The 25836-nt window shown below is 39.7% G+C and overlaps 1 protein-coding gene across 1 annotated transcript in view; it reads right to left on the minus strand.

Annotated features, from left to right (window-relative positions):
- megf10 (multiple EGF-like-domains 10) overlaps positions 1–25836 on the minus strand; it is a 56963-nt gene that overhangs the window by 14351 nt on the left and 16776 nt on the right. The window contains exons 6-18 of the mRNA XM_087844036.1: positions 20982–21228; positions 17464–17584; positions 17101–17237; positions 13043–13255; positions 11979–12153; positions 8827–8947; positions 8137–8300; positions 7642–7744; positions 6707–6853; positions 5536–5670; positions 4571–4699; positions 4328–4456; positions 466–594 (exon numbers count right to left, since the gene is read on the minus strand). Of these exons, the coding sequence (XP_087700162.1) occupies positions 466–594; positions 4328–4456; positions 4571–4699; positions 5536–5670; positions 6707–6853; positions 7642–7744; positions 8137–8300; positions 8827–8947; positions 11979–12153; positions 13043–13255; positions 17101–17237; positions 17464–17584; positions 20982–21228 (1950 nt within the window). The remainder of the gene's footprint in view (positions 1–465; positions 595–4327; positions 4457–4570; positions 4700–5535; positions 5671–6706; positions 6854–7641; positions 7745–8136; positions 8301–8826; positions 8948–11978; positions 12154–13042; positions 13256–17100; positions 17238–17463; positions 17585–20981; positions 21229–25836) is intronic.

Below are 25836 nucleotides of genomic sequence, written 5' to 3' on the forward strand. Positions count from 1 at the left end.
AAAGCAGAGCTAGACCTTCTTGTCCAGTATGAGTGTCTGGTCTCATAAATGCGCTTATGGAAGAATTCCCATTAACCTTAAACCTTGTAGAAAGCCTTCCCAGAAAAGTTGAAGCTATTAGAGCTGTAAAAGGTGGGTCGACAGCATATTAAACCCTATGGATGAGAGAATGAGATGTCACTCAAGTTCACATGCACGTGATGGCAAACGAGCAAATACTTTTTGCAATATAACGCTATATCGATAATCAAGAATGCACAAAGAAAATAATTAAAACCTGCCAAGTGAGTTGAACAAAGGACAGGATAGTGCAGCTTCCAACTTTTGTTTAAAAACTTGAAAAATAAGACAAGATTAAAGTAAAACAAAAACAAAAAGAAAAGAAAAACTGAAACTTAATATGATTAAAAAAAAAACATAACACAAAAAAGCAAACAAAACAGGCAGCAATATCTTGTAACCTACTTTGATCACAGTATTTCCCCATGAAACCAGTTCGACATGTGCACTGTCCAGAAATGTGGTCACAGTCAGCTCCATTCCTACATTGACAAGTCTGAGAGCAGTCCTTCCCAAAGAAACCCAACGGACAGCCTGCAAAGAAGTTATCGTCATTATATTCTGTACTTTTAAAATATGCCGTTTTTTAAATTAAAAAAGTACCTTTGACAAATTTATCCAAGATTATACCAGTATCATCTGGATCAGCCATTCCCAAAGAGAAGAGTGCTGAACCCCCCTTAAAATCCAAAAAAAAATCACATGGGGCCCACCTAATCTTATATTTTCACTCTAATCGAAATTTTGTTAATAAATAAACAACACAGGTCGTTGGCTATAAATTGCTAATGCTACCTAGTCATTTGTGTTATGGCCAACATGTGACCCGCCTGCCACTGGGACACAAATGTCAATACAAGAACGATGAGTATTATTACAAGCTAGCTATCCAAAGCGATCCAAAAGTATGACATCAACAGAATGCATGTCATCAATTGGCTAGTCAGTCTTATGGTCATGGGGGAATCATATGATTGTTGGGTTTTTCTCTGTATGTATTATTATAGGGTCTACCTTACAATATAAAGTGCCTTGAGACAACAGTTGTTGTGATTTGGAGCTGTATAAATGAAACTGAATTGAAAGTTGTGTCACTCAATGAGTCATGAAAGCGTCTTCTTCACAAAAACCAAAACTGCAATTTTTGAAACCTGTCAACGTCACAAAAACAACACCATGTTTCCGGAGTCTGACAAAAAGCCATCGACCCAGCAGCTGGTACAAACATCGCCTCGACATCCACCTATTTTGTAGCATTTGTGTTGAATACAAATGACCTCACAGGACGTTTGACCGTGTTGCTATAAGGACACCACACATAAGATGGTACTCGATTGTAACAGAAATAGAGTCAAGCCAAGTTGTATTGCCTTGAGCTGCGTCGAGTCGATTCGAGTAGGTACTATTGGAAAAAGTGCTTCCATCTTAACCCAGTCAGTTACCAATAGCATGGACTATATGCCTATATATGAGGAATATAGACTCTGCTGTTAACAGGTGAGGTTGAGAAATTTCGCTTGACCTGCAAGGTTACTCAGAGACAATAGTTACTCAGAGATAAGCGGGGTACTCATGGGCACGTCTACTGGGTAATACTCATAGGATCAGACTTGGACCTTTAACACTAAGGTCACTCAGGGTGCTGGATTTGGGATGAAAGCCCCCATTCATGGTAAGTGTAATGGCATCAGCCACACATGGTAAATCAAGTCCATTTGTTCACTTTATTAGTTTGGTTTGCAGTTTTCTTCATTAATATAATTCATTAATCATTTTATTTAAACCTAACACTGATATTATGAGGCGCGCGCATAATAGCATTGTGGGGTTTTTCTAAAAATGTTTTCTGTTTAATTATGTTTCTCTTTCTTTAAGTTACCTGGTTTTGGGCGGTGGCTGTTTCCTGTCTTGGCTCAGGACTCTGAGAACAAAATGCCTGCTCAGCAGGACCAACCATGTGCTTATCAGGAACAGGGGTGTTTTAGGTTTACTTATGTTATTCTGTGCTTAGTTAATATTAGTGTGTGTTTTTGTTTTCCCCCCTACTGTGTGTAAATGGTTTGGCCAAACCACTTTAAAAGCTACCCTCATGTGTCTTTGTAATTAGGTCAGTTTGTGGGTTAAGTTGTGTCCACTTTGTTTGTTTAAGTTTCTGGAAATTACTTTTTGTAGAGTTATATTTAGTTGACCTCTTTTATGGGCCTGCTAATTCTGTTTTGGAATTTTGTCTTTTTGAGGGTTAAAATAAAGAAAACCTTTTTTGAAGACATTTTTTCCTGTGTCCTCTATGCCTTGGCTGCTTGGTCCCTCGCAGTAAGGACCTTACTTGTCTTGATGACAGTGGCTTCTAACAGTCCCATCGTATTTAGATGTGACTGGTCCCCTCTGGGGATCAGGACTGTCTGGCCTTAAGTTAGCCAGTCCGGGTGCATCTCATCACTTAGCAGCTTTTCCATTGTGCTGTCAGAAACTCATGGATTCCAGTTAGTTTTAGCCAGTAGGTGCGAATCATGTCAGGGCCTGGTGCTGTCAAACTCTTCATGCTTTACAATCTTTCTTGTATGCCTGCCACTGTAATGTTCAACTGTTCATGTAGTGCAATCCCCTCAGTTCTGTTCTTAGCTACACCAGCCACTGAGCATCTTTCTTCCATATGCTATTCCAGTATTGCGCCGTCTCCAGTCTTGGTGGTGCATTGCTCATATCATTCCTCTGCCACTGATAGTACAGATTGAATTATTTAGTGGAGAACAGCTGGCTTTTTCTCCTAGCTCTCTCTGGTATACCATTCCAAGTGGGTAGCCAAGGCTTGGTAATCGGCCACGGAGGGTCCAGGTTTCAAACTTAGCCATCTCTTAGCTTAGCTTCTCTTTCAGCTCAGCTTCTTTCAAACTCAAAGCCTTCAATGGATCAGTTGTTCATCGTGTTTGGTACCCAATCTCAGAGAGATGATGATATCTCCCCCATGGCCTGAGGTCCTGGCCAACCCTTGCCATAGCATTTGTGTTGTACCTCATCAATCTCTAGTTGTAGCAGTTGCTTCTTCTGGGTGTTGGAACACTGCGCTATTAGTTGATTCACTCTTAATCTAGAAGTTGGGTGACAAAGAAGCCATAGGTCCCACATCCTATTCATGTAACCCCCTTTTGCTGGAATTCTTTGCATAGCAGCATTCCAACAGCTCCTTATTCTCGTCCCTTGCCTTCTTGTTCCGGTAGCCCACTTCTTATTAAGGTCACTCCTCTTTAAAGTCAAATAAACGCAAGTTTCATAAAAATTCTAAAATGTCTTTTATCTTTTAAACTATGCTTAAAATTCTAATGAAGCTTAGGCGTATTAGCTTCCACTTTGTGTGGTTTAAAAATCAGTGCCCTGTCATTCTCCCTCTCATGCTCTCATTCATGCAGCCAGCATCCTCAAATTTCCACCTCACCCGAGTCACTCAGAGCACCATCAAAGCTCCTTAAGTCCAAGGGGTCCTGTCCTAAATCCTGTTGTCACTGGGATTCTGTTCTGCCATGATGAGTCATCGTATCTAATTGCCAAATGCATTAATTTTTCTATTGCAACAAATCATGTTCATTTCTTCCAAATTATCTCTCCTTATTGAACTACCTTTGTTTGTATTGGAAACATTTAGGAAATAATACTGGTATATGGGGATTCGACATATCACATTAGAGTTTGCATCCAAATATCCTGTCCCATTTGACCTCCGATCTCATTTTTACAGTACACATCCTATACATAACCCTTCTTTCAAGTTGACAAAAAAATGTGTTAAATCTTTAAAGAAAGTATTGCTAAAAGAAAGAGAATGAGGTGCAAGTTAGTTAGAAAAATTGTAGTATAATATTATATAACAAGTTATATTTATATACATTTATAACAACTTTTCCATGTCCAGTTATTTACAAATCAATACTTTTTACTTACTCCTACATAATGTTTGTCTAAACATCTGTCATGCCACCCTTATCTGATTTTTACTGCACTACAAACTTAAAGTATTTTCTTAAAGTAAAAAAACAAAACAAAGAAAGAAAGCGAAATTAATATATAGAAATACAATAAAAAAATTAAAAACTGCCAAGAAAGGTTTGCGCCCTTGGATTGTTTCTTATCGTTTGTTTTTTCAGTTTGAGCATGGCAATGCTCGACAATGGCAGAACAAAAATTTGTCTTTCTCTTAACCATTTACAATTTGGACTAAATGACATAACTTAGGTGTGTGTTTATGTGTATGTGTGTTTGCAATTTGACTGACGCTGTGTGCAGTAGAGGCCAGTCCATCCTGGGCTGCACTTGCATTCTCCATCATAAGCGCTGCAGTATGCTCCATTGTGGCAGTTACATGTATGGATGCAGTTGGGTCCCCAGTGACCAGTTGGACAAGCTACAAAATGTGATAATCAAATGTTAGTGCTTCATAACCAAGAATAATACAGGGCGGTAACATTATCAAGCATATATAAATTGCAATATATAATTATTTCCAGAGTAAACCCACATTGAGAGCAGTCACTGCCAATCCATCCTGGATAACACTGACAGGAGCCATCAATAGGATGACAGGTTCCATTGTTTGTGCAGCTGCAGCTCTGGGCACACTTCTTCCCAAAACGGCCACTGGGACACACTGTATAGACATTAGAGGTGGGAATCACCATACAACTCACGATACAATATTATTGCAATTTTTAAAAATATTTTGCAATATTCAAATTCAACTGAAGAATTTGAAAGTAAATTAAAACAAAATATAATTTTACATTAAATAAAAACGTTTTAAACTTAATTAAAATAAAACATGTCTTAAATTAAAATAAGTAAACTGTCATGTTTATTGCTGCCATAAAAAAGTTAAACACATTTGGACAGTGAAGGAATGTCAGGATACTTGCTCAGAAAAAGGATCAACATGCTCTGAAGTCAGTTCCAGTCCACGAAAAAATTGTATGTAACAAAATATCGATTTCTGTTGTCCCTGTATCGATACATTATTAGCAAACAAAATATCACGATACTACACAGTATCGATTTTTCCCCCCACCCCTAATAGACATGTGTTAAACACTGTCCTTAACTGCACAGTATTTGTGTAATTATTCTCTGGCATCCTGGGATTGTGGTGATTGGGTTCATTGTGTTTTTCAGTTATAGACAAATCGTCAATATTGTGTCAATTAACTGTGCTTTATTGAGCAGTGCATTGCATCATGTGATTATGTTCAAACATTTCTGAACATTTAGTGTCTATTGCCTTTAACTAAAATGTGTATGCACACAAATATTGATAGTTATTCTAATGACTGTCTTCAGTCCTTGATTAACATGTGTCATACTTTACTCAGAATATTACATCAAAGATTAACATTAACAGGAAGCTTGACCACTAACCCTTTACCTACACTAGTTGAATTACGTGACCAGCATTTGTTTCTTGGAAGCAACAGTATGTGGCCTGTCACTCACCCTCATTACACAGTGCTCCCTTGAAGCCTGGCAGACATTCACACTGTCCTGTGATGTGGTGACATGGTCCATTACTATGGACACATTGTGGACAGGTCTGACTGCAGTGGTGACCAAAATAACCTGGCGAGCAGACTGCGAGCAAAACAGAGCAAACACAACATGCAATTTATAACATTTTTGGATTATATATTTGTGGACAGCGAGGGGATATTTTTTTGTGGTAATTTTATTCCTCTGTCCACCGTCCTTGTGGATTTTACAGTACTGTGCAAAACTCTTGAGCCACCTTAAATGTATTTATATTTTACTTAAAAGGAGCCAAAGAAGTTATCTTCTCCACACTTTTTGAAGGTCTTTAAATTTCTTTTTTGAAGATTGGCTTCAATGATACCCTACCTCCTCAAGAATGTTCATGACTTGAGTAAGTGTTGTGAAGCCTGGCAGACATTCACGCTTTAGCTTTTATTAACTAAAGTTAATTCATTTGATCGCTCCTAAAGTTTTTGGTGTTTCTGATAAAATTTGGTTTTCCACCTTATGTTGACTTTATTTGCATTGACACCTCTCAGCTCCACATCTTTCAACTTCACATGGAATAATAAGCCAACAGGCCTCACTTGGTCATGGAACTTCTTGTCATTAAATGCTCAGATCACTTTTGAGCCTGTAAAAATATCTGACTATGTATATGAAAAGCTGCAGTTCCTGAACAGTTAGTGTAATACTTTCGTTAAACTCCTTACATTAAAACAGAAAATCTGTAGTTCTACTACATCTTAAAATACTCGTGTGTCATCATTTGTGTCATTGTCCAAATACTTATGGACCTTCCTGTTATATATTTTAACATTAAATGAGTTAAGATAATAAGTACAAATATTTTAATTGAACCATGTCGAAATATTTTAAAGCCCCTAGTTTAAATAATCAGATGCAGGTTAATCACATCACATTTTGCTTTTGATGTTCATTTTCTCTTCCAAATGTGAACCCAAAGTTTATTTCTGTTCCAGACTTTTTTTTAACAACACTGATATTAATCATGACTATTGGTGACTATAATAACTATTAAATCAGAGTGAGGTTAAATAAACCTATATATCATTTTAGCTCACCACAACCTATGTGATAATTTTGCAGTATTGTGTGGTGTTGATGTGGGACTTACTTCTCTGACAGGTTGGGCCTCTGTATCCTGGAGCACACTCACAGGTTCCTTCATCTGGAGAGCAGGATGCTCCATTCTTACAGTTACAGGGGAGGGAGCAGTTTGGACCCCAGTGGCCCTCTGCACACACGCTGTCACAGTGGATACCTGTTCACACACACAGATGTGTTTCCATCATTGCAGTACATTCTTACATTAATTTGACTATCAAAGACTGCAATCCTGAATGTGAACGAAAAAAACCAAAACATCTATTGATGCTAAAGGAGAAGTGAGTCCATGGCTATGTTTTAGAGAAGGTCTAATTGAGGATCAGCAGCAAAGCCCCCTGCCAACCCCCCCGGTGAAGATGACAAAAAGAAGAAAAAAAGGGAGATTAAGGCATCATAAGCTTTTAATTACGCCTTACAGTAAAAAAACAATGGCCCCATCCTGGACAGAGGCCATAATACTGGTTCTTCCTAAAGAAGGCAAACGTGCACATAGTCAATAACTATGTTAAATGCAGACCTCCGCATTTTAAATACAATCTTAGTATGCAGACTTAATTTAAGTCGTGTCTTCTGTTGTAGTAGCCGCTGGTCCGTCTGTGTATCCACCGTGTTTCATCTGTTTGTTCTCCCTGCTGTCCATCGTCACTTATCTCTGCCCATCCCCCTTCATGTTCTCAGTTTAGACAGTCTGCAGACCTGTTTGCCGTTTTTCTATTTTGTACTTTGTGTTCAATAAACCACCTTCACACCTTTACAAGTTCCTGCCTTTATCATCTCCACACGGCTCATCTCACTCCCCGTGACAGTATTATTTTATATCCTATAATAAAAGCTGTGTTTGTTTGTTTTTTGTTAAAGTTCTGCCTGTGACTGCATTTGGGTCCTACGCTGCCTGCTTCACAACCAGTTTATGACACATGGCACATTGTAATTAGGTGTTACCCGTCCATCCAGCCAAACAGTGGCAGTAACCAGTAGCGTGGTGACATCCATCAGCATGATTGCAGTCACAGCGTTCTTTACAATCCAGACCATAGGTACCATCCTAAAGGAAAACAAACAAACAAGGCAATCCATGAAGAAATGTAGAAACATGTTCACTCATATGACATGTGGCATTTGGTTATCAAGATAATCAAAAATATGGTGTATGGTCTGAAAACCAACTGAGGTGTGGTTTGGCTCCGTTTCAAAATACAGATGTTTAGTGTTATTAAAAGCTGAGGTCCAAAAACAGTTCAAAAACGTTCAAACTTCTCAATATCAGATTTTGTCTTTTATTCAAATATAAACTTCAAATGATTTATATTTTTGTTGTGTGAATTCTATTTACAAATTTCATAAGATACCACTTTTTTAAAAGTAGTGATAAAACATAGAACAATGATTTTCTTTTTCAAAAAACTTCGGGAGCTTCCATATAATCCTATAACTCACCTGACAGTGGAGTTCACATCTCTCTCCTCTCCAGCCCGGAGCACAGGTACAGTGACCATCCAGTGGGTTGCACGCTCCTCCGTTCCCACAAATGCATGCGGAACCACATCCCAAACCCCAGGTGCCACTGGGACAGTTGATGGAGCAGTCTAACCCATGCCACCCTGATTAGACAAGGTAATTTATATTTGAACACATGTAAACCTTACTTTTGATTAACTTATGAAAACATTTTATTCAGTGCAGCACAAAGATCAAAATATTTCTGTATTAATATAACACACGAACTGAGATTCGTGCAAAATGTGTTGCAGGCTCTAATGTGTGTGCAGAGGAGATAAAGGTGTTGCTTGACTAGGAAGGCAAAGTCTCTGACCTCACATTTTCATTCTAGGCTTCTACAGGCAGTGCTCATGAATTTGGACAATACTTATTTAACTTTTGCAATCCTTTGACTTTAGTTTAAATTCTTGGATTCCAATATTCAGTTATCATTCAGAGCAAATACTGCTTTATCTCAGCAACAATGCACTATGGACCTGGGAATATTTTAGATGTGATGAGTCAAACGTTTGACTCATCAAGTGTTTATCAGAAGGATATTAATAACCGATCCAGGGGAACTATATAGAGAAATGGTTGTAACTTGTAGCAAATCCAGGGGTTATATTAATATTAATAGTAACTAACCTGGCTTACAGGAACAGGATCCATCTATGGGGGAACACTTAGCTTTGTTCTTACAGTTGCAGCTGGAGGAGCAGTTCACACCAAATGTTCCTGCTGGGCATGGCACTGAACATATGGGACCCTGAGAAGGTTAACAGACAAAATGCTAAAAGTGACGATGAAAACAACACAGTTTCATTTTTTGATAACTTTGCTTGCTTTTGTCTTTTATGTAAAGTTTGATCATTAACAGACCTGAAGGGACAGTTCATCAAACTGTATTTGACATAGTCACACAGCACATTAAAGACTTCTGATCCACTCTTCTTTTACTCTTGTTTCTTTTCTGCATGCCTTATAGCTGAACATTTGTAATTTTGGATAGCTTCATTATGGCTGTTTAAAATGTTTGAGTGTAGCTGCATAGCCACTTAAAGAGAGGCAACCAAACACTTCTCAGGTGTTATTTTTCATGGCAGTGTAATACATGCAAAAATGAAACAAACTATTTCCTATCAGCTTCTTAGAATATTATAAGCAGGAGATTTAAGATTTTGGATTCTGTATAGATGAGGATCATATTGCCACATCTATATAGAACCCAAAATGCAAACAATTGCTCACTGAATCTATTTGGATACGACTACTGTGGCTGGAGAACTGGTTGCCTTGACACAATTCTTTAAGCACATAATGTAGCCTCACAAGCTACATTATTCAAAGGAATTGATGTTGTGAGGAATAATTCTGGGCTTTGACTACACTCGTTGCTAAGCTAACCCATTTTGCTTTCACTTACAGAGTAGGAGACAAGTAAGTAGGAAACCAAACTCTAGGAAAGGAAGCAAATATTTAGATTTTCTAAAATTTTCAACAGTCCCAAAATAGTTGTGTCCAGACAGTGAAAAAAACTATCATGTGTACGTGTGTGAAAAAGGAAAATAATTAAAAGCTTTTTTTCTGAAAACAGAATTGCACATTTTGTCGACGTTTCAACCTGTTGCCACTAGATCTTTCTACAAAGCCACATATGCAATAACAGTACGGGCAGAGTCTCACATTATCCATTTGTTTGTTGGTAATTTTTGAAACATTAATCTATACTGGAATGATGGTTGTGAATAAGGCAGTCAGGCGGGTTAATGGGCCCACACAGCGTTTGGAAGTATAACTTGTGCTTGTATTATGTATCTTACTTAAGAAAGGCAAATAGATTTCCCATGAACAACATGCATTAACAATTCCCAGCAGAAAATACTGCTTGCATTACTGCAACATTTCCTTCATTGCCAAATAACTCCCATTTAAATTGCCAGAATTATGCCTTCACATCCCGTTCTTAATGCATAGGGTTTACAGTAGCTATAACAGCTGATATTTACACCTATAACAGCTTCAACGCCTCTATAAAGGTGTTTATGGGAATGCCCAACTCCTGCAAAACAACCCCACAACTTAGGCTACGTTCACACTGCAGGCGAAAGCGCGTCAAATCCAATCCTTTTTTTACCCTATGCGACCCATATCCAATCATGGTATGACAGTGTAAACATTTTCAAATCCGACCTGGGTCACTTTCCGATACATATCTGATGTTTTAGAAAGCGACTGCTGTTTGAATGGTCGTGTCGCATTAAATCGTCTTTTACATCACTGACACAAGACAGACGCCAATTTTCAGTGGCGGAGAAGCGCCCGAGAAGACATCGTGAACGCTTCCTGGCCATCCAGTGTAGATGTCAGTGAATCTGTTGGGAAGACAGTATTGGAGAAACGTGAAGATTTTATTTGTACTGCATAATCTGCAGATTCTGACAGAAATCTGCAACTATCCTTTGAAGCACCGCTCCTCTCTAAAACAGCCACTTGCAAATAACAAAATAACTTTATAACTTAAAGCAAAATTGGGAAATGTAAAGTCCAAAACAAGTCTTTATATTAACGGCCATCAGTCAAACAATACTGTTTGGTCTGGGTCTAAACAGAGCGCGTTGTGTGTGACGTCTTCTTTTGCCGCTTTGAGGGTTCACACTAGAGTGCGTTTGCTGTCACATTTTATTTGTAGTGTGAACAAGCAGACAAAAAAATCGGATTTGATAAAAAAATCGGAATTGAGCATTAAGACCTGCAGTGTGAAGGTAGCCATAATGCCCCTCCGCCAAACTTTAGACTTGGTACAATGCAGTTAGACCAAATACATTTTTCCTGGCAAATATCAAACCTAGACTTGTCCACCGGATTGCCAGATGAAGAGACACGATTCATCACACCAGACAACATGTCTCCACTGCTCTGGAGTCTGGTGGCAGTGTGCATCCAACATTTTGCGTTGTGCTTGGATGCAGCTGCTGGGCCATGAAAAAGGAATTCCATGAAGCTCTCTATCTGCTGTTGTTGAGCTAATCTGAAGGCCAGAGGAAATTTGGAGTTCTGTAGCTACTGACTCTGCGGGGCGATCGTGGCTCAAAGAGTTGGCAGTTTGTCTTGTAACCGGAAGGTTGCCGGTTCGAGTCAAGGCTCGGACAGTCTGCCGCCTACTGGTGATGGCCAGAGGGGCCGATGGCGCGATATGGCAGCCTCGCTTCTGTCAGTCTGCCTCAGGGCAGCTGTGGCTACAACTGTAGCTTGCCTCCACCAGTGTGTGAATGTGAGTGTGAATGAATAGTGGAATTGTAAAGTGCTTTGAGGGCCCCGAAAAGCGCTATGTAAATGCAATCCATCATTATTATTATTATTATTATTATTATTAAAAGTGGTGATCTATATGCCTCAGTATTTTATGTGGCCCACCACTTTTTTGCTGTTGTTCCTAATCACTTACACTTTGTTCTAATAGTTATGTGGAATACTTAGAAGTGAATAATTTCATGACAGGTGGCATCCTAGCACAGCCTAGCTTTATAGGTTATTAATGTGTTATTATTTGGAAACAGACGGTTTTGCATTTTGCAGCTCTGTTTATGCTACTTACTAACTACAGTGATTACTGAATTTAGACAGTAATGCATCACATTGCTGCTTTTCAAAAAACATGCAATGTGATTACAGCAATGTCTTACAATATTGCATGTACCACGTGCAGTATACTTAGGTCTGATATCATGTATCACATATTTATGATTTGTGACATAAAACACTCACTGGCATTTACACATACTAATATGTGGGTTTACCGTGAAGCCTGGAGCACAGATACACTCTCCGGTCACACTGTGGCAATCAGCACCATTCTGGCACTGGCACACCTGCTGACAGGACTCGCCATAAAGTCCTGGAGTGCACGTCTCATTGCAGTAGAGACCTGACCAACCAGGCAGACATGTGCACTCCCCTGATATCGGGTGGCAGCTGGTGACAAGAGAGAAAAAGATAATAGTTATAAACTTTGTTGAGGTGTTTCCTACAGTCAAGATTCCTACTAGTCAGCACTATTTCCTACTTAAAGTATTTAGTGTGCTTGAAACAAATTTTTCTATGACCTGTTTTTTTTTTAAGATCAGTGACTATCTCTAGTATTTAATCCCAAAGGTTAGCTAACACACTAGTAGCATTTCTGCAGTTAGCTACAAATATAAAGTGCACTGTCATGCTTCCCTGTGGGACTGAGCTTTAGCTTTTCTTTTAGCTTGTACAACTTCTCTACATCCTAACAGTGCTCACTGGAAGCATACTGAAAGCCTAACAGCAGTGGCAACAGGCAAATCAGGCCATAAGTGTTTCTTCTAGCTGTCTTGGTCTAAATCTGAAAAAACAAAAACAAAACAAACAAACAAAAAAAACCTAATCAAACGATCTAAAATCTAAATCTAAAAATGAATTACAATATACCCGAGGAAGACTTTTTTCATTTTTCAGTGTGTGGGTTAACTGTAGTAATACAGGTGAAATGTGGCTATATTTGATAGTAACAGAGTTTGAATGACAGATGGTGTATCTGACACAGCAGTCCCATTGAGAAAGAAGCAGAACAGCTGTTATCTGCAATGACACATGCAGCCCACCAGCTGTGCTAGGCTAACTGATCACTACACTCAGTTGTCTACAGACACAGCGGTCATATACACAAATCTATACACGCAACATGTCAAACTGCTAAAACCCAAAAGATACAAAGGAAACACGGAGTTATATTTTGGAATTCGGGGAACCGTGAGGCAGCATTAATCAAATGGCTTCAAACTGACCCTGATCTGCAGATCAAAGTTTGTCAAAGATGACAACATGATTTACTACATACCCACGAGTGCTTTGGACATAGCACGGACATTTCCTATCGCAACGCAGGCCATAGATTCCTTCAGGACACAGTCGGACATCACATGTCTTTCCTGTGTATCCTGGCTCACAAAGACACATTCCATTGCTGTGGTAGCACTTGCTGTTGTTTTCACAATTACATGTCTTTGCACAGGCAGCACCATAAGTACCAAGGGGACACTCATCCTGGCACCTGTTTATAGAGACACAGAAATATCCAGAGACAGTGATTAGGAAAAAGAGGTGGTGATCAATGACCATTCTCTCAAATGAAATATGAATTGTTGCGTATTTAGCTGCGTGACTATGGAAAGAGGCCTATGGTTAATTTGTTTTTTACTGGCTGCAAATCTGGAATGTGTGGTTGTCTGTCTCTCGGCAGTCAGAAATATTATAATTCAGATCATTTATCAGTACATATCCATATTTTATATCTATGTATAAAAACAAAGAGTGATGAAACCTGCAGCTTCAGATTCTGTGAGATGTCGGCTTTCAGCACGCGCATATCCATGCCCGTCAGGTGCTTTGTGTTTACATCTTTTTGCAGAATCCATTTACCTGATCTCATTTGCTGTTTTAGCTGTTTGGCAGTTGTTGAAATTGTTTCTGGCAGAATACATTTATATTAAAAAAATGTAATGAATTGATATTTCATTATTCAAACTAAAATCAGTTTTTTTAAACCACCACTAGATAATGAGCAACCAGATCGAAAACCACATTGTGCTTCCGGTGTCCGAGGTTGTGAAAAAAAAATCCATGAATTCACATGGTAGGATTTGTAAAGAATTTATTCGTAAATCAGGGTGGAAAATAAGTATTTGGTCAATAACAAAAATACAACTCAATACTTTGTAACATAACCTTTGTTGGCAATAACAGAGGTCAAACGTTTACTATAGGTCTTTACCAGGTTTGCACACACAGTAGCTGGTATTTTGGCCCATTCCTCCATGCAGATCTTCTCAAGAGCAGTGATGTTTTGGGGCTGTCGCCGAGCAACACGGACTTTCAACTCCCGCCACAGATTTTCTATGGGGTTGAGGTCTGGAGACTGGCTAGGCCACTCCAGGACTTTCAAATGCTTCTTACGGAGCCACTCCTTTGTTGCCCGGGCGGTGTGTTTTGGATCATTGTCGTGTTGGAAGACCCAGCCTCGTTTCATCTTCAAAGTTCTCACTGATGGAAGGAGGTTTTGGCTCAAAATCTCACGATACTTGGCCCCATTCATTCTGTCCTTAACACGGATCAGTCGTCCTGTCCCCTTGGCAGAAAAACAGCCCCATAGCATGATGTTTCCACCCCCATGCTTCACAGTAGGTATGGTGTTCTTGGGATGCAACTCAGTATTCTTCTTCCTCCAAACACGACGAGTTGAGTTTATACCAAAAAGTTCTACTTTGGTTTCATCTGACCACATGACATTCTCCCAATCCTCTGCTGTATCATCCATGTGCTCTCTGGCAAACTTCAGACGGGCCTGGACATGCACTGGCTTCAGCAGCGGAACACGTCTGGCACTGCGGGATTTGATTCCCTGCCGTTGTAGTGTGTTACTGATGGTGACCTTTGTTACTTTGGACCCAGCTCTCTGCATTTCATTCACCAGGTCCCCCCGTGTGGTTCTGGGATCTTTGCTCACCGTTCTCATGATCATTTTGACCCCACGGGATGAGATCTTGCGTGGAGCCCCAGATCGAGGGAGATTATCAGTGGTCTTCCATTTTCTGATGATTGCTCCCACAGTTGATTTTTTCACACCAAGCTGCTTGCCTATTGTAGATTCACTCTTCCCAGTCTGGTGCAGGTCTACAATTCTTTTCCTGGTGTCCTTCGAAAGCTCTTTGGTCTTGACCATGGCGGAGTTTGGAGTCTGACTGGTTGAGGCTGTGGACAGGTGTCTTTTATACAGATGATGAGGTCAAACAGGTGCCATTCATACAGGTAACGAGTGGGGGACAGAAAAGCTTCTTACAGAAGACGTTACAGGTCTGTGAGAGCCAGGGATTTTCCTTGTTTGAGGTGACCAAATACTTATTTTCCACCCTGATTTACGAATAAATTCTTTACAAATCCTACCATGTGAATTCATGGATTTTTTTTTCACATTCTGTCTCTCACAGTTGAAGTGTACCTCTGGTGCAAATTACTGACCTCTGTCATCATTTTAAGTGGGGGAACTTGCACAATCGGTGGCTGACTAAATACTTTTTTGCCCCACTGTACCTTAGGGACCTCACCCCCAGAGATAGACAAGTTGTCCCCCTTGTCCCTATCCGGTCTTTAAGTCTGACATCATTAGATATTTCTGGGCACAAACTCCACTGCAGGTCCCTAACTCAAATGATCACTGTAGCATTACTGAGAGCGAGAGAAAAACTGTCTAAATTCTTTCCTCTCTAATAAAATGATCAGCGTTCTGCTCTACCAGGTGTAACAATTAAGTTTAACATCAAGGCATCCATGAAAACAGAATTTATGACATTTAACGGCTTTAGAAGTTAGCAGGGAGTTAGCTTGCTAGCTTCCATCTAAATATAATTAACCATGTTCTGACTGAGGGATTTATGAAACAAATTCAAACGTACAGCTCTGCTATCACTTCCAACATAAATGAAGACAGGAAACTAAACAGCAGCGACATTTGTAAGGTTACTGAAGTTGGGCTAGCTGGTATATAATGATGTGCTACGTGATCGCTAGTGCGACAAAGCTATGTAAGCATTACTTAAACAGTAAATCTGGAGGACAAATGCTAACGAACGTAGGAATTTTTCCCACTCGATAAAAGTTAATGTGAGGGCTTCCAATGGTTAGGGGCAAATGCCATCGCATGGCAGGATGCTGTAAACGGACTAAACCTCAGTCAGGAGAACAACTGAGATAATCCATCCACAATACGAGGTTAGTCATTAATATACTGCTACAGGGGCTGGGCTGTAGTTACATCGTAAGGTTTTAAAAACTGAGTTTTAAAATGATTAGTGGTAATGAAAACTGACAGAAGCCGACAGTGATCACTGACAGTTTTTAGGTGCTTGTTGAGATTAAATAGCACAAGATACAAAGCATTAAAACATGTTAAAAACACAACAGCCTTATTAAATGCAGACTACTTTGGGCCCGGAAGCAGGATTCATCACGTCATCACTTAAAGACCAGATACTCCGCTTCCTCCACGGATGACGTGCCAGTGGGATTAAGGAGGTCCTTGAGTATTCCTATTCTTTACTATCTAAATAAATTCACTGTAATTTTTACACTAAGTCCTGCATTTCAATCCTTTACCTCATGGTGTCAGGGTCCTTGGGTTTTGGACCGAGGGTTTTGAGTTTTTTGTGAGCTCATGATCTGTTTTGATTTTGAGAAAGAACTTATCTTTAGCTTTTTTAGTTTTCTGATAGTAGTTGATCATTGTTCCTCTGTGTTTGGTCATTCCCATTTTTGATCCCTCTCTGTTTCCCGTGTCTGTCTAGTTCTGTGTTCTCTGTCTGTATTTGTCTGCTCTCCCTGTTCAGTTGTGTCAAATTAGTCTTCTCTCCCCAGTCAGTCATGTCTCTGTTTATCATTTGTCTGTGTCAAGTTTGTACAACGGGTAAAATAAGTATTGAACACAAGTAAATATATTTCTAAAGGTGACATGAAATTCTCACCAGATGTCTGTAACAGCAACCCATCCAATCCACACATCCAAAGAAATCAAACAATAAATGTGCATAAATTAAATTGTTTAATAATGAGAAATGGCACAAGGAAAAGCATTGAACATGCTTACTGAAATTTATTTAATACTTAAAAAAAGGCTTTTGTTGGCGATGATAAAATGCCTCATGTATGGAGAAACTTTGCTCAGGTATGATTTTGGCCCATTCCTCTACACAGTCTTCAAATACTTAAGGTTCTGCAGGTCCCTTCTATACACTCTGAGCTTTAATTATTAGTTATGGAGATGTTTGGTATTGAGGATATCCTGATTTTTGGGTATAAAAAACCCTGTACTGTACTGTGGGGCTTTGTTGTAAAGGTCTCTCTTACCGTTCTCCTGTGTATCCAGGGCTACAGATGCACTGTCCAGTAGATGACACACAAACGCCATTGTTGTGACACTGACATTCCTGGGAACAGTTTTTTCCAAATCTCCCTTCTGGACATGGCTGACCACAAACTGTTCCCTGCAGACAACAGCACAAACATGTATTTATCGTATACAGAATCTGCAACAATAACTTCAATAATTATAACTTCAAAAATAAATTCTCTTCCTAGAAAATATTCACAGAGCTCCTGTATGAAAGGTTTCTCTCTGGTTTAGCTCATGCTTGCATATTACCATAAAATACTAGCATGTCTAGTGAGCTGAATTTTCTTAAAGAGTTAAGGAACAGTTAGTGTTTGTACCATCCATCCTGCTGGACAGGAGCACTCTCCGGTTACATGGTGACACACTCCTCCATTCTGACATGGACATCTCTCCTCACATTGCTGCCCATGTTTACCTGGTGGACAGAGTTCTTCACACCTTCAAAAAAAAAGAAAGAAAAAGAAAACAACACTTGGTACATCTTTGCAATTCTGAATTTTCTTTGAGATTATAGACAACTAGTAATTTTATAGATATAAAATTATAAAGTATAAAGTAAAATTGTGCTGACCCTTCTTTCACTAAAACTTTGTTTTAAAGTTGCACTTTCTGGCATCAACTCGACCTGCCGTGTTTGATGGAAGAAAAATGCCAAATATTACCTAAAAGAACACTATCCCTATAGTCAAGCACAGAGATGGAAAGACTGTACTTTGAGTACTATTAGTCTTTGCTAATGATGCAGGACAACTTCAATAGACCTGGGCTCTGTACTGTAAAATCTTGGACGAGAACCTCTTTCCCTTTCCCAGAACATGTGGATGGGTCTTCCAGCGTTACAATAATGGAAAAAATCCCACCAAGGCAACAAAGGAGTGGCTAAAGTAGAACAACACTTAAGTCACAGTGTGTCCTAGTTTCTGTAAAGAGAAGTGGGACAAAATCTGTCCTTTGTGTAAACCTTTAGGGAAACTAGAAGTAATGTCCTACTACTGTGCTTCCCGACTAGGGTTTCTCCATCAGTTAGTAAGTCAGGTTTTGCTTGGTGATCAAATAAAAATTAGAGACTGTTCATTTATTCATAAGTGAGCAGTCTAACAAATTCAGTGGGCAATCAAATAATTATTCCCCTGACTGTAGATACTATATTTCTATCTATATAATGGAAAATTCTGTGCTTCAACAATGACATAAAATTAAAAAATGATCAGTATAACTCCTTTTTATTATCATCCATTAATAAACTAATCAGTTCCTCCACAGAAGGAAGGGAGACCGGAGGGTGTGTTCCAACTACAGGGGGATCACACTCCTCAGCCTCCCTGGGAAAGTCTATGCCAGGGTGCTGGAGAGGAGAGTTTGTCCACTAGTCAAACCTCGGATACAGGAGGAACAATGCGGTTTTCGTCCTGGTTGTGGAACACTGGACCAGCTCTTTATCCTCTCAAGGATACTTGAGGGTGCATGGGAGTTTGCCCAACCAGTCTACATGTGTTTTGTGGACTTGGAGAAGGCATTCGACCGTGTCCCTCGGGGTGTCCTGTGGGAGGTGTTGCGGGAGTATGGGGTGTCTGGCCCATTGCTAACGGCCATTCGATCCCTATACAACCGTTGCAAGAGCTTGGTTCGCATTGCCGGCAATAAGTCGGACTCGTTCCCGGTGGGTGATGGGCTCAACCAGGGCTGCCCTTTGTCACCGGTTCTGTTCATAATTTTTATGGACAGGATTTCTAGGCGCAGCCAAGTGGCGGAGGGCTTTCGCTTTGGTGGCCTCAGAATCTTATCTCTGATTTTTGCGGATGATGTGGTTCTGTTGGCTTAATCGGGTGAGGGCCTCCAGCTCGCACTGGAACGGTTCGCAGCCGAGTGTGAAGCAGCGGGAATGAGGATCAGCACCTCCAAATCTGAGGCCATGGTTCTCAGCCGGAAAAGGGTGGAGTGCCCACTCCGGGTCAGGGATGAGTTCCTGCCCCAAGTGGAGGAGTTCAAGTATCTCGGGGTCTTGTTCGCGAGTGATGGGAGAAGGGAGCTGGAGATCGACAGACGGATTGGGGCTGCAGCTGCAGTAATGCAGACGCTGCACCGGTCCATCGTGGTGAAGAGGGAGCTGAGTGTAAAAGCGAAGCTCTCAATTTACCGGTCGATCTACGTCCCTACCCTCACCTATGGCCACGAGCTGTGGGTAGTGACCGAAAGGACGAGATCGTGGATACAAGCGGCGGAAATGAGCTTCCTCCGAAGGGTGGCTGGCCTCTCCCTTAGAGATAGGGTGAGAAGTTCGGTCATCTGGGAGGGGCTCAGAGTAGAGCCGCTGCTGCTCCACATCGAAAGGAGCCAGCTGAGGTGGTTTGGGCATCTGACAAGGATGCCTCCTGGGTGAAGTGTTCCGGGCATATCCCACTGGGAGGAGGCCCCGGGGCAGACCCAGGACACGCCAGCCTGGGAACGCCTTGGTGTTTCCCCGGATAAGCTGGAGGAGGTGGCTGGGGAGAGGGAGGTCTGGGCCTCTCTGCTTAGGCTGCTGCCCCCGCGACCCGGCCTCGGATAAAGCGGATGAAGATGGATGGATGGATGGACAGTTCCTCCAAAACACTAGTGTCTGAACTTAATAAATGTTCTATTACTACAACAAAGTTTCTAGTAAAAGGAAGAATATTTCTTGTTGTTATTTATTCAGCACTGCCACACATTTTTTTCTAATCTTTTTCATAATTTCTACATTCAATTAAATTTCAGTTCAATTCAGTTTTATTTATACAGCACCAAATCACAACAACAGTCACCTCGAGGTGCTTTACAATGTAAGGTAGATCAGAGAGAAACTCAACAATCATATGAACCCCTATGATGCCCTATTTGATGACAGTGGGAAGTTAAAACTGCCTTTTTACAGGAAGAAACCTCCAGCAGAATCAGGCTCAGAGAGGGGTGACCATGACTGGTTGGGCTGAGGGGAGGAAGACAAGACAAAAGACGTGCTGTGAAAGAGAGCCAGAGATTAATATTTACTAATGATTAAATGCAGAGTGTGTCTTTAGTGAATCCAAACTAGGATGTGGTTCCACAGAAGAAAGTCCTAAAACCTGAAGGCTCTGCCTCCCGTTCTAATTTTAAATATCCTAGGAACCACAAGTAAACTAGTAGTCTCAGAGCAAAGTGCGCTATTGGGGTGGTACGGTACTATGAGGTCTTTAACATAAAATGGGGCCTGATTATTCAAGACCTTGTATGTGATGAAAATGATTTTAAATCTGATTTTGGATTAAATGGGACCCAATTAATAGAAGCCACTATGGGAGAAATATGCTCTCTCTTTCTAGTCCCTGTCAGTACTGTCAGTGCAGAAGTTTTAGGACAACCTGATAATAATAAATTACAATACTCCAGCCTAGAAATAATAAATGCATGAACTAGTTTTTTAGCATCATTACTGAAGTCACTTCAGAATTATCTTTAAAATCTTTCTATTAATTTGTAAAGCTCTCAGTGCTTTGGTCTCTGACTTGCACTGTAACCATGTCAGACTTCTCATATGATGCAAATCTTTTAACCGTTCAGAGAACCGTCCAGTGTGTGCACAAAATGTTTAAGAATAATGATATGTGCTGTATAAATGAAATTGCCATGACCATAGATACTAGGCTTTTAATGTTACGTCACTGTTGGCATTAGACGGAGGTGGGCACTCTGGTATTCTCCAGTTGCATAATAACAGGCAGCACTAATGTACGATTTCTGCTGGTATCCATTCTTATAGGTGCCTACCTTTTCTTTTATGTCACTGTTGGTATTAGAAGCAGGAAACCAATTTAACCAATGAGCTCTCCTGACTTACAAAGCACCAGTGTATCCCGGTGGGCACTTGCATTCTCCGGTCGCATGATGACAGGCTGCACCATTCTGGCATTGGCATTTCTGCTGGCATCCATTCCCATAGGTGCCTACTGCACACGACACCTCACAGCGCCAACCTCTGTATCCAGGAGTGCAGATACAAGCTCCAGTGATAGGGTTACACAGAGCTCCATTCTGGCACTGGCATCTGTTACTGCAGTGGGAACCCCAGTGATCATTGTCACAAGCTGAAAAGAAAGAAAGAAAAAAATCTAAATACATCTTTTTTATCTTTCATGTTTATCTTACTTGACATGTGTCACAGAACTGGACATAGATTGTCATTTCTAATTGCATACGGAGCTTTAATAGATCATTAAGTTAGAGATGCAAGAGTCTGCAAGTAAAATCTATTATAGGGAGTTAGCACCTTATTCGGCTTGCACATAAAAACTCACTCAAAACACTCATCAATATCACTGTCCAGATCTTTTTTCAGTCCCCCAGAGTGCTGAAGTCGATTTAAATATAGCTATAATTCTTATTTTTTATTACTTTTAAAGCTGTCTAGGAGTAAAATAGCAGAGAAAATAAGTGACATAAATGTTTACAATATGTGATGTGCCACCAAATACTTCCAAGATAATAATAACAATAATAACAACAACAATAATAACAATAACAACAACAACAATAATAACAATAATAACAATAATAATAACAATAATAATAATAATAACTACTCATCATTTTTCACTACAACATGCCTCAGGCTCTCTTAGGTGTGCCTTTCTCGAATGAAAAATCAATGTGCTCAGCGTTGTGTGGAGTTTCTGGGCTTTCTGAGTTTCTGAGTTTCTTTTTTTCTAATTGCTTTCCTAAATAAATAAATGCAGCGCAGCTTTATTTCTGAATTCCCCCATCTGAGTTGTAAGTGTAATCTTAAGTGTAAGTGTGTAAGTGTAATCTTTGCTCCTCCTGGAACAGAATATCCTTTTCTGGCACGTCATAGTATAGTCTTGTGCCTTTGGTTCTTCATGAATATAGCACCATCTACAGGTTTTGGGGGTTTCTATCAGGCCAAATGGTTTGTGGGTGGAATACTGGAGTTTTCTGTATATTCTGCTGTCAGGAAGATATTCATTTTTTGTTGTATACTATACACACACATCTAAATTTAAAGAAAGATAGAAAGAAATAGGTGCCATTTAAGCTACGCAAGGCTTTGCTGCATTGGTCAACACATGGAGTATTTATTAGCAGTAACTTATTCATCTTATTCATTGTCCTATATCCATGATTTGTCTATTATCATCCAATTTCCTGTGGTTGTCCTGCTAAATTGACATATAGCTGGTGTTGGTGTCAAAGTCTTTCTGTTTATTCACATTTCTTCTTCTGTTCTCAAGTTATTTGTTCCCTACCTCTTTCTCCTGGCCTCCAACATCCCTTGTGCCTTATTGCAGTGCCTGCTCTAATTCCTATCATTGTCAATTCCTATGACTGATTTAGTAAATCTTGTTCTATCTGTCCTATACATGACAGTTATTAGAAGTCTAAGAACTGTGATGTATAGAATCAAGTGGCTTAAGAGTACTGGCACCAGGATGTATAACTGTGAATTACATCTGCAAAGTTAACGACTGTTAAAATGTTGCACAATCCTCAGCCTACTGCTAAAAGGCTGAGGATTGGCACCTAATATGCTGACCTGGCAGCATATTAGGTGCCAGGTCAGCATATAATGTTGCAGAGGGAAAGTCTCAACTAAAAATGAACAAAAAGACAACATATCCACTAGGGATGAAGCAACAACCTGTCAAGCTCTCATTAATTTATGTTTAAAGACTGATAATTGCCTACAAGAACTGACTACAAATCTCATCAGTCCAGTGCATGACCAAAGCCTGGTGTATCTGCTAACTAATGAAAAGCTGCTGGCTGTGAAAAATCCACAGTAAAACACACTGATTGCAGTTGTATCCTTTTACAAGCAACTTTATTTCTGTATGTATTAATATGTAGTGCAATGAAGCACCGCAAAAAATTCAGGGACTCAAAAAATCTTGTGGTTTCCAGTGCTATCGTAGCCTCCTAGTAGATGCACCTATAGTATAAAATTGAAAATCTTTGGTGTCATCTTGCTTGATTTTCAGAAAAAATAACTGAGATGACTGAGAGTCAAAACTAGTCCAAAACCTTTAATAGTTGAACACAAATCTGAACATTGACATTTTAAAAAAGATAGGATGCTGTGTAAAATGTCAATAAAAAGGTAGTAATACTGCAAATACAACTTGAATTGATGGTGAGAAGGTATAGCTCTCAGTTACATTTTAAGTCAAAATAAATAATTTGTTTATTTTTTTTATTAGCAATACATTTTATTTAAGGTCGAGCTCCTTCTTTCGACTACCACAAACAGCTTGGCATTTATATGCCTGGCATGCAGAGTAATGCTGCCATTTCCAGCTACTCCACTATTCTGAAGTTGTTCAAGTGATTAAAAGGCTCCTTTTCTTCCTTCTGCATTAGTGCGCTTCACTCTGGCCTGATAAAATGTACATACTCTCTTACCTCCGGCGGTTTGGCCTTGTGTGACAAACAGCAGCGGGGCTGAAGGGGGAGGAGGAGAATAAAGATACTAACATGTACATATAAAAATCTCTTCCATTCAAGTCCACTATCACGATACCTTTTTGAAACCTGACCTAGATTGAATAAAAGCTCAACTCCAGGAGCTTAGGGCTCTTCATCTACTTCCCGGAGAACAGATTGTTCTCTTTCATCAGCCTATTCAAAACAGCCACACACACACACGCAGGAAAAATACTGTGGCACGGTTTTGTCACAACGCTGGTTGCATCACAGTCTCAAATAGGATCCTAAGGATTTTATTTTCTAAAATGTTCAACATGAGAAAGATTTGTCAAACCTCACATTGTTATCCTGAGCTCTCACTTTCTGCCACAGTAAATTCGACTGTTTTATGTATATTCACTTGAATCTGCATCAGATAAATTTTAAAAGCTTCTTCTAATCACAAACCAAGAAAGAGTATAAAAGAGTTGGGTGAGTAGAGAAAAGACTGGGAGCCAGTGACTGCCAGTTGTTCAGAGTGGGTTCACACTGGGGAGCCTGGATGTTTTTCCATCTATTTAGTGATTACCCAGCCTGCCAAAAATGGTGCACTCATGGGAACAGAAAGCACTGTCACACTAATACGAAGGATTCCCAGTGAGAAGAAACAGCTGTAGCATTCCTCCAGTTTTCCTCTCTCATCCTCCAGAGTTTTTAATTGTCACGTTATTTTGTTAAACATGTCTGTAGACAGGTAAATCAAACCAGTTATTAGACACGTTCACAATTTAAGGAAATGATCAGACAAGAGAGGGTTTTTAGGAAACACTGTTCAATGTTTGGTTTCTATGCCACATGTTAAAACAAGATCTAGAGTGTGATTAAAGTGGTGGGTTCTTTACAGGCTGTCAGTTTTAGTATCTACATGAATGTTAAAAATCACCTACAATTAATTATTTTATCTGAGCTGAGCACTAAATCAGATAAAACGTCTAAAAGGGGATGATTTGGGCTTGTTTTAGGGCCACAACACCTGGGCACTTTGCAGTCATAAAGCCAACCATGAACTATACTGTATACCAAAGTTTTCTTGAGCCAAAGTGAGGCCATTTCTCAAACAGCAACAGCAACGTTTTTTTAATGATTTCAATATTAATTAAATATTTGAATAATTTAAATAACAGTAATACTGTAATTCGTTATAAAGCATTTTGTTGGCTTTTAGGGCTCAGATCATATTATGTGTGGGTAGTATACAAAATATTTGTATTTAATAATTTCTGTCATTGGTGGACTACTGAGAGTCTTTGTTGACAACTAAGAGTTCAAAGTGATCTACTGATATGAACACAAAAGAGAATATTTTTTACATAGACAGTGAAATATAGTCCATAATGTTGATGTTACTTTGATTTCACAGCTGAATTTGAGCCCCTCCTGAGGATCTTGTGTTATTATCATGTGTACTAAATCACAAGCTCCACTGCCTCAGGTCATTTCCTCCCACAAAATTTTCTCCTCCTGCTATTACTCCTAATGATAACCCACCCCTCCCCACCCATAATCTCTCTCTCACACACACACACACACACACACAGCACATATTGTCTTTGCCATTTCCTGTTCTTCGTATGTCAAATTGAGCCTCAGACATATTGTTGTGGTTCACTGACCTGTATGAGACAGTCAACAGATTAGTCTTTCTTTGATCTTCAGGCCATTTAATACAGAAAGCCACATGAATATGAACTGAGTGACTAGTTCCATATACTGAGCTATTTTTGCTACATTTTACAGAAAAACCTAGTCCCTGCTTCAGCACCTATTTCAAGTCAAACATGTCAGTGTTTATTGATTATTGATACGATTATTCATGTCTTCCAAATGCAAAACAGATTGTCCATCAGATATTAAAAACTTAAAATCATTTTCTAACAATAGCTGTCATTACTGATGGAAAATATTTCCCTCAATCTTGAGCGCCTTGAGGTGACTGGTGGTGTAATTTGAATCTATTTCATCCAAGATAGGGTTGAGAATTAACTGGAAAAAACTTGAATCTTGAGTTCATAAATATCCTAATTCTAGCCTTAAATTTTTAACTGTGCAGCTGTAAAAGAAGGTCGAACAAAGATTTAAGGGTTAGTCACAAAGAGCTCAATGGTTTTCAGTAAGAGATCTTAATATGGATATGGACCGTGAAGGACGACTGCAGGGCAACTACTGCAGGGTTAATTGTGGAAGAAAGAAATGGCTTTGCACAAAAACCACCAAAA

This window comes from Neolamprologus brichardi, chromosome 7, assembly GCF_056152115.1.
Source record: "Neolamprologus brichardi isolate AB-2024 chromosome 7, ASM5615211v1, whole genome shotgun sequence".
NCBI lineage: Eukaryota > Metazoa > Chordata > Actinopteri > Cichliformes > Cichlidae > Neolamprologus > Neolamprologus brichardi.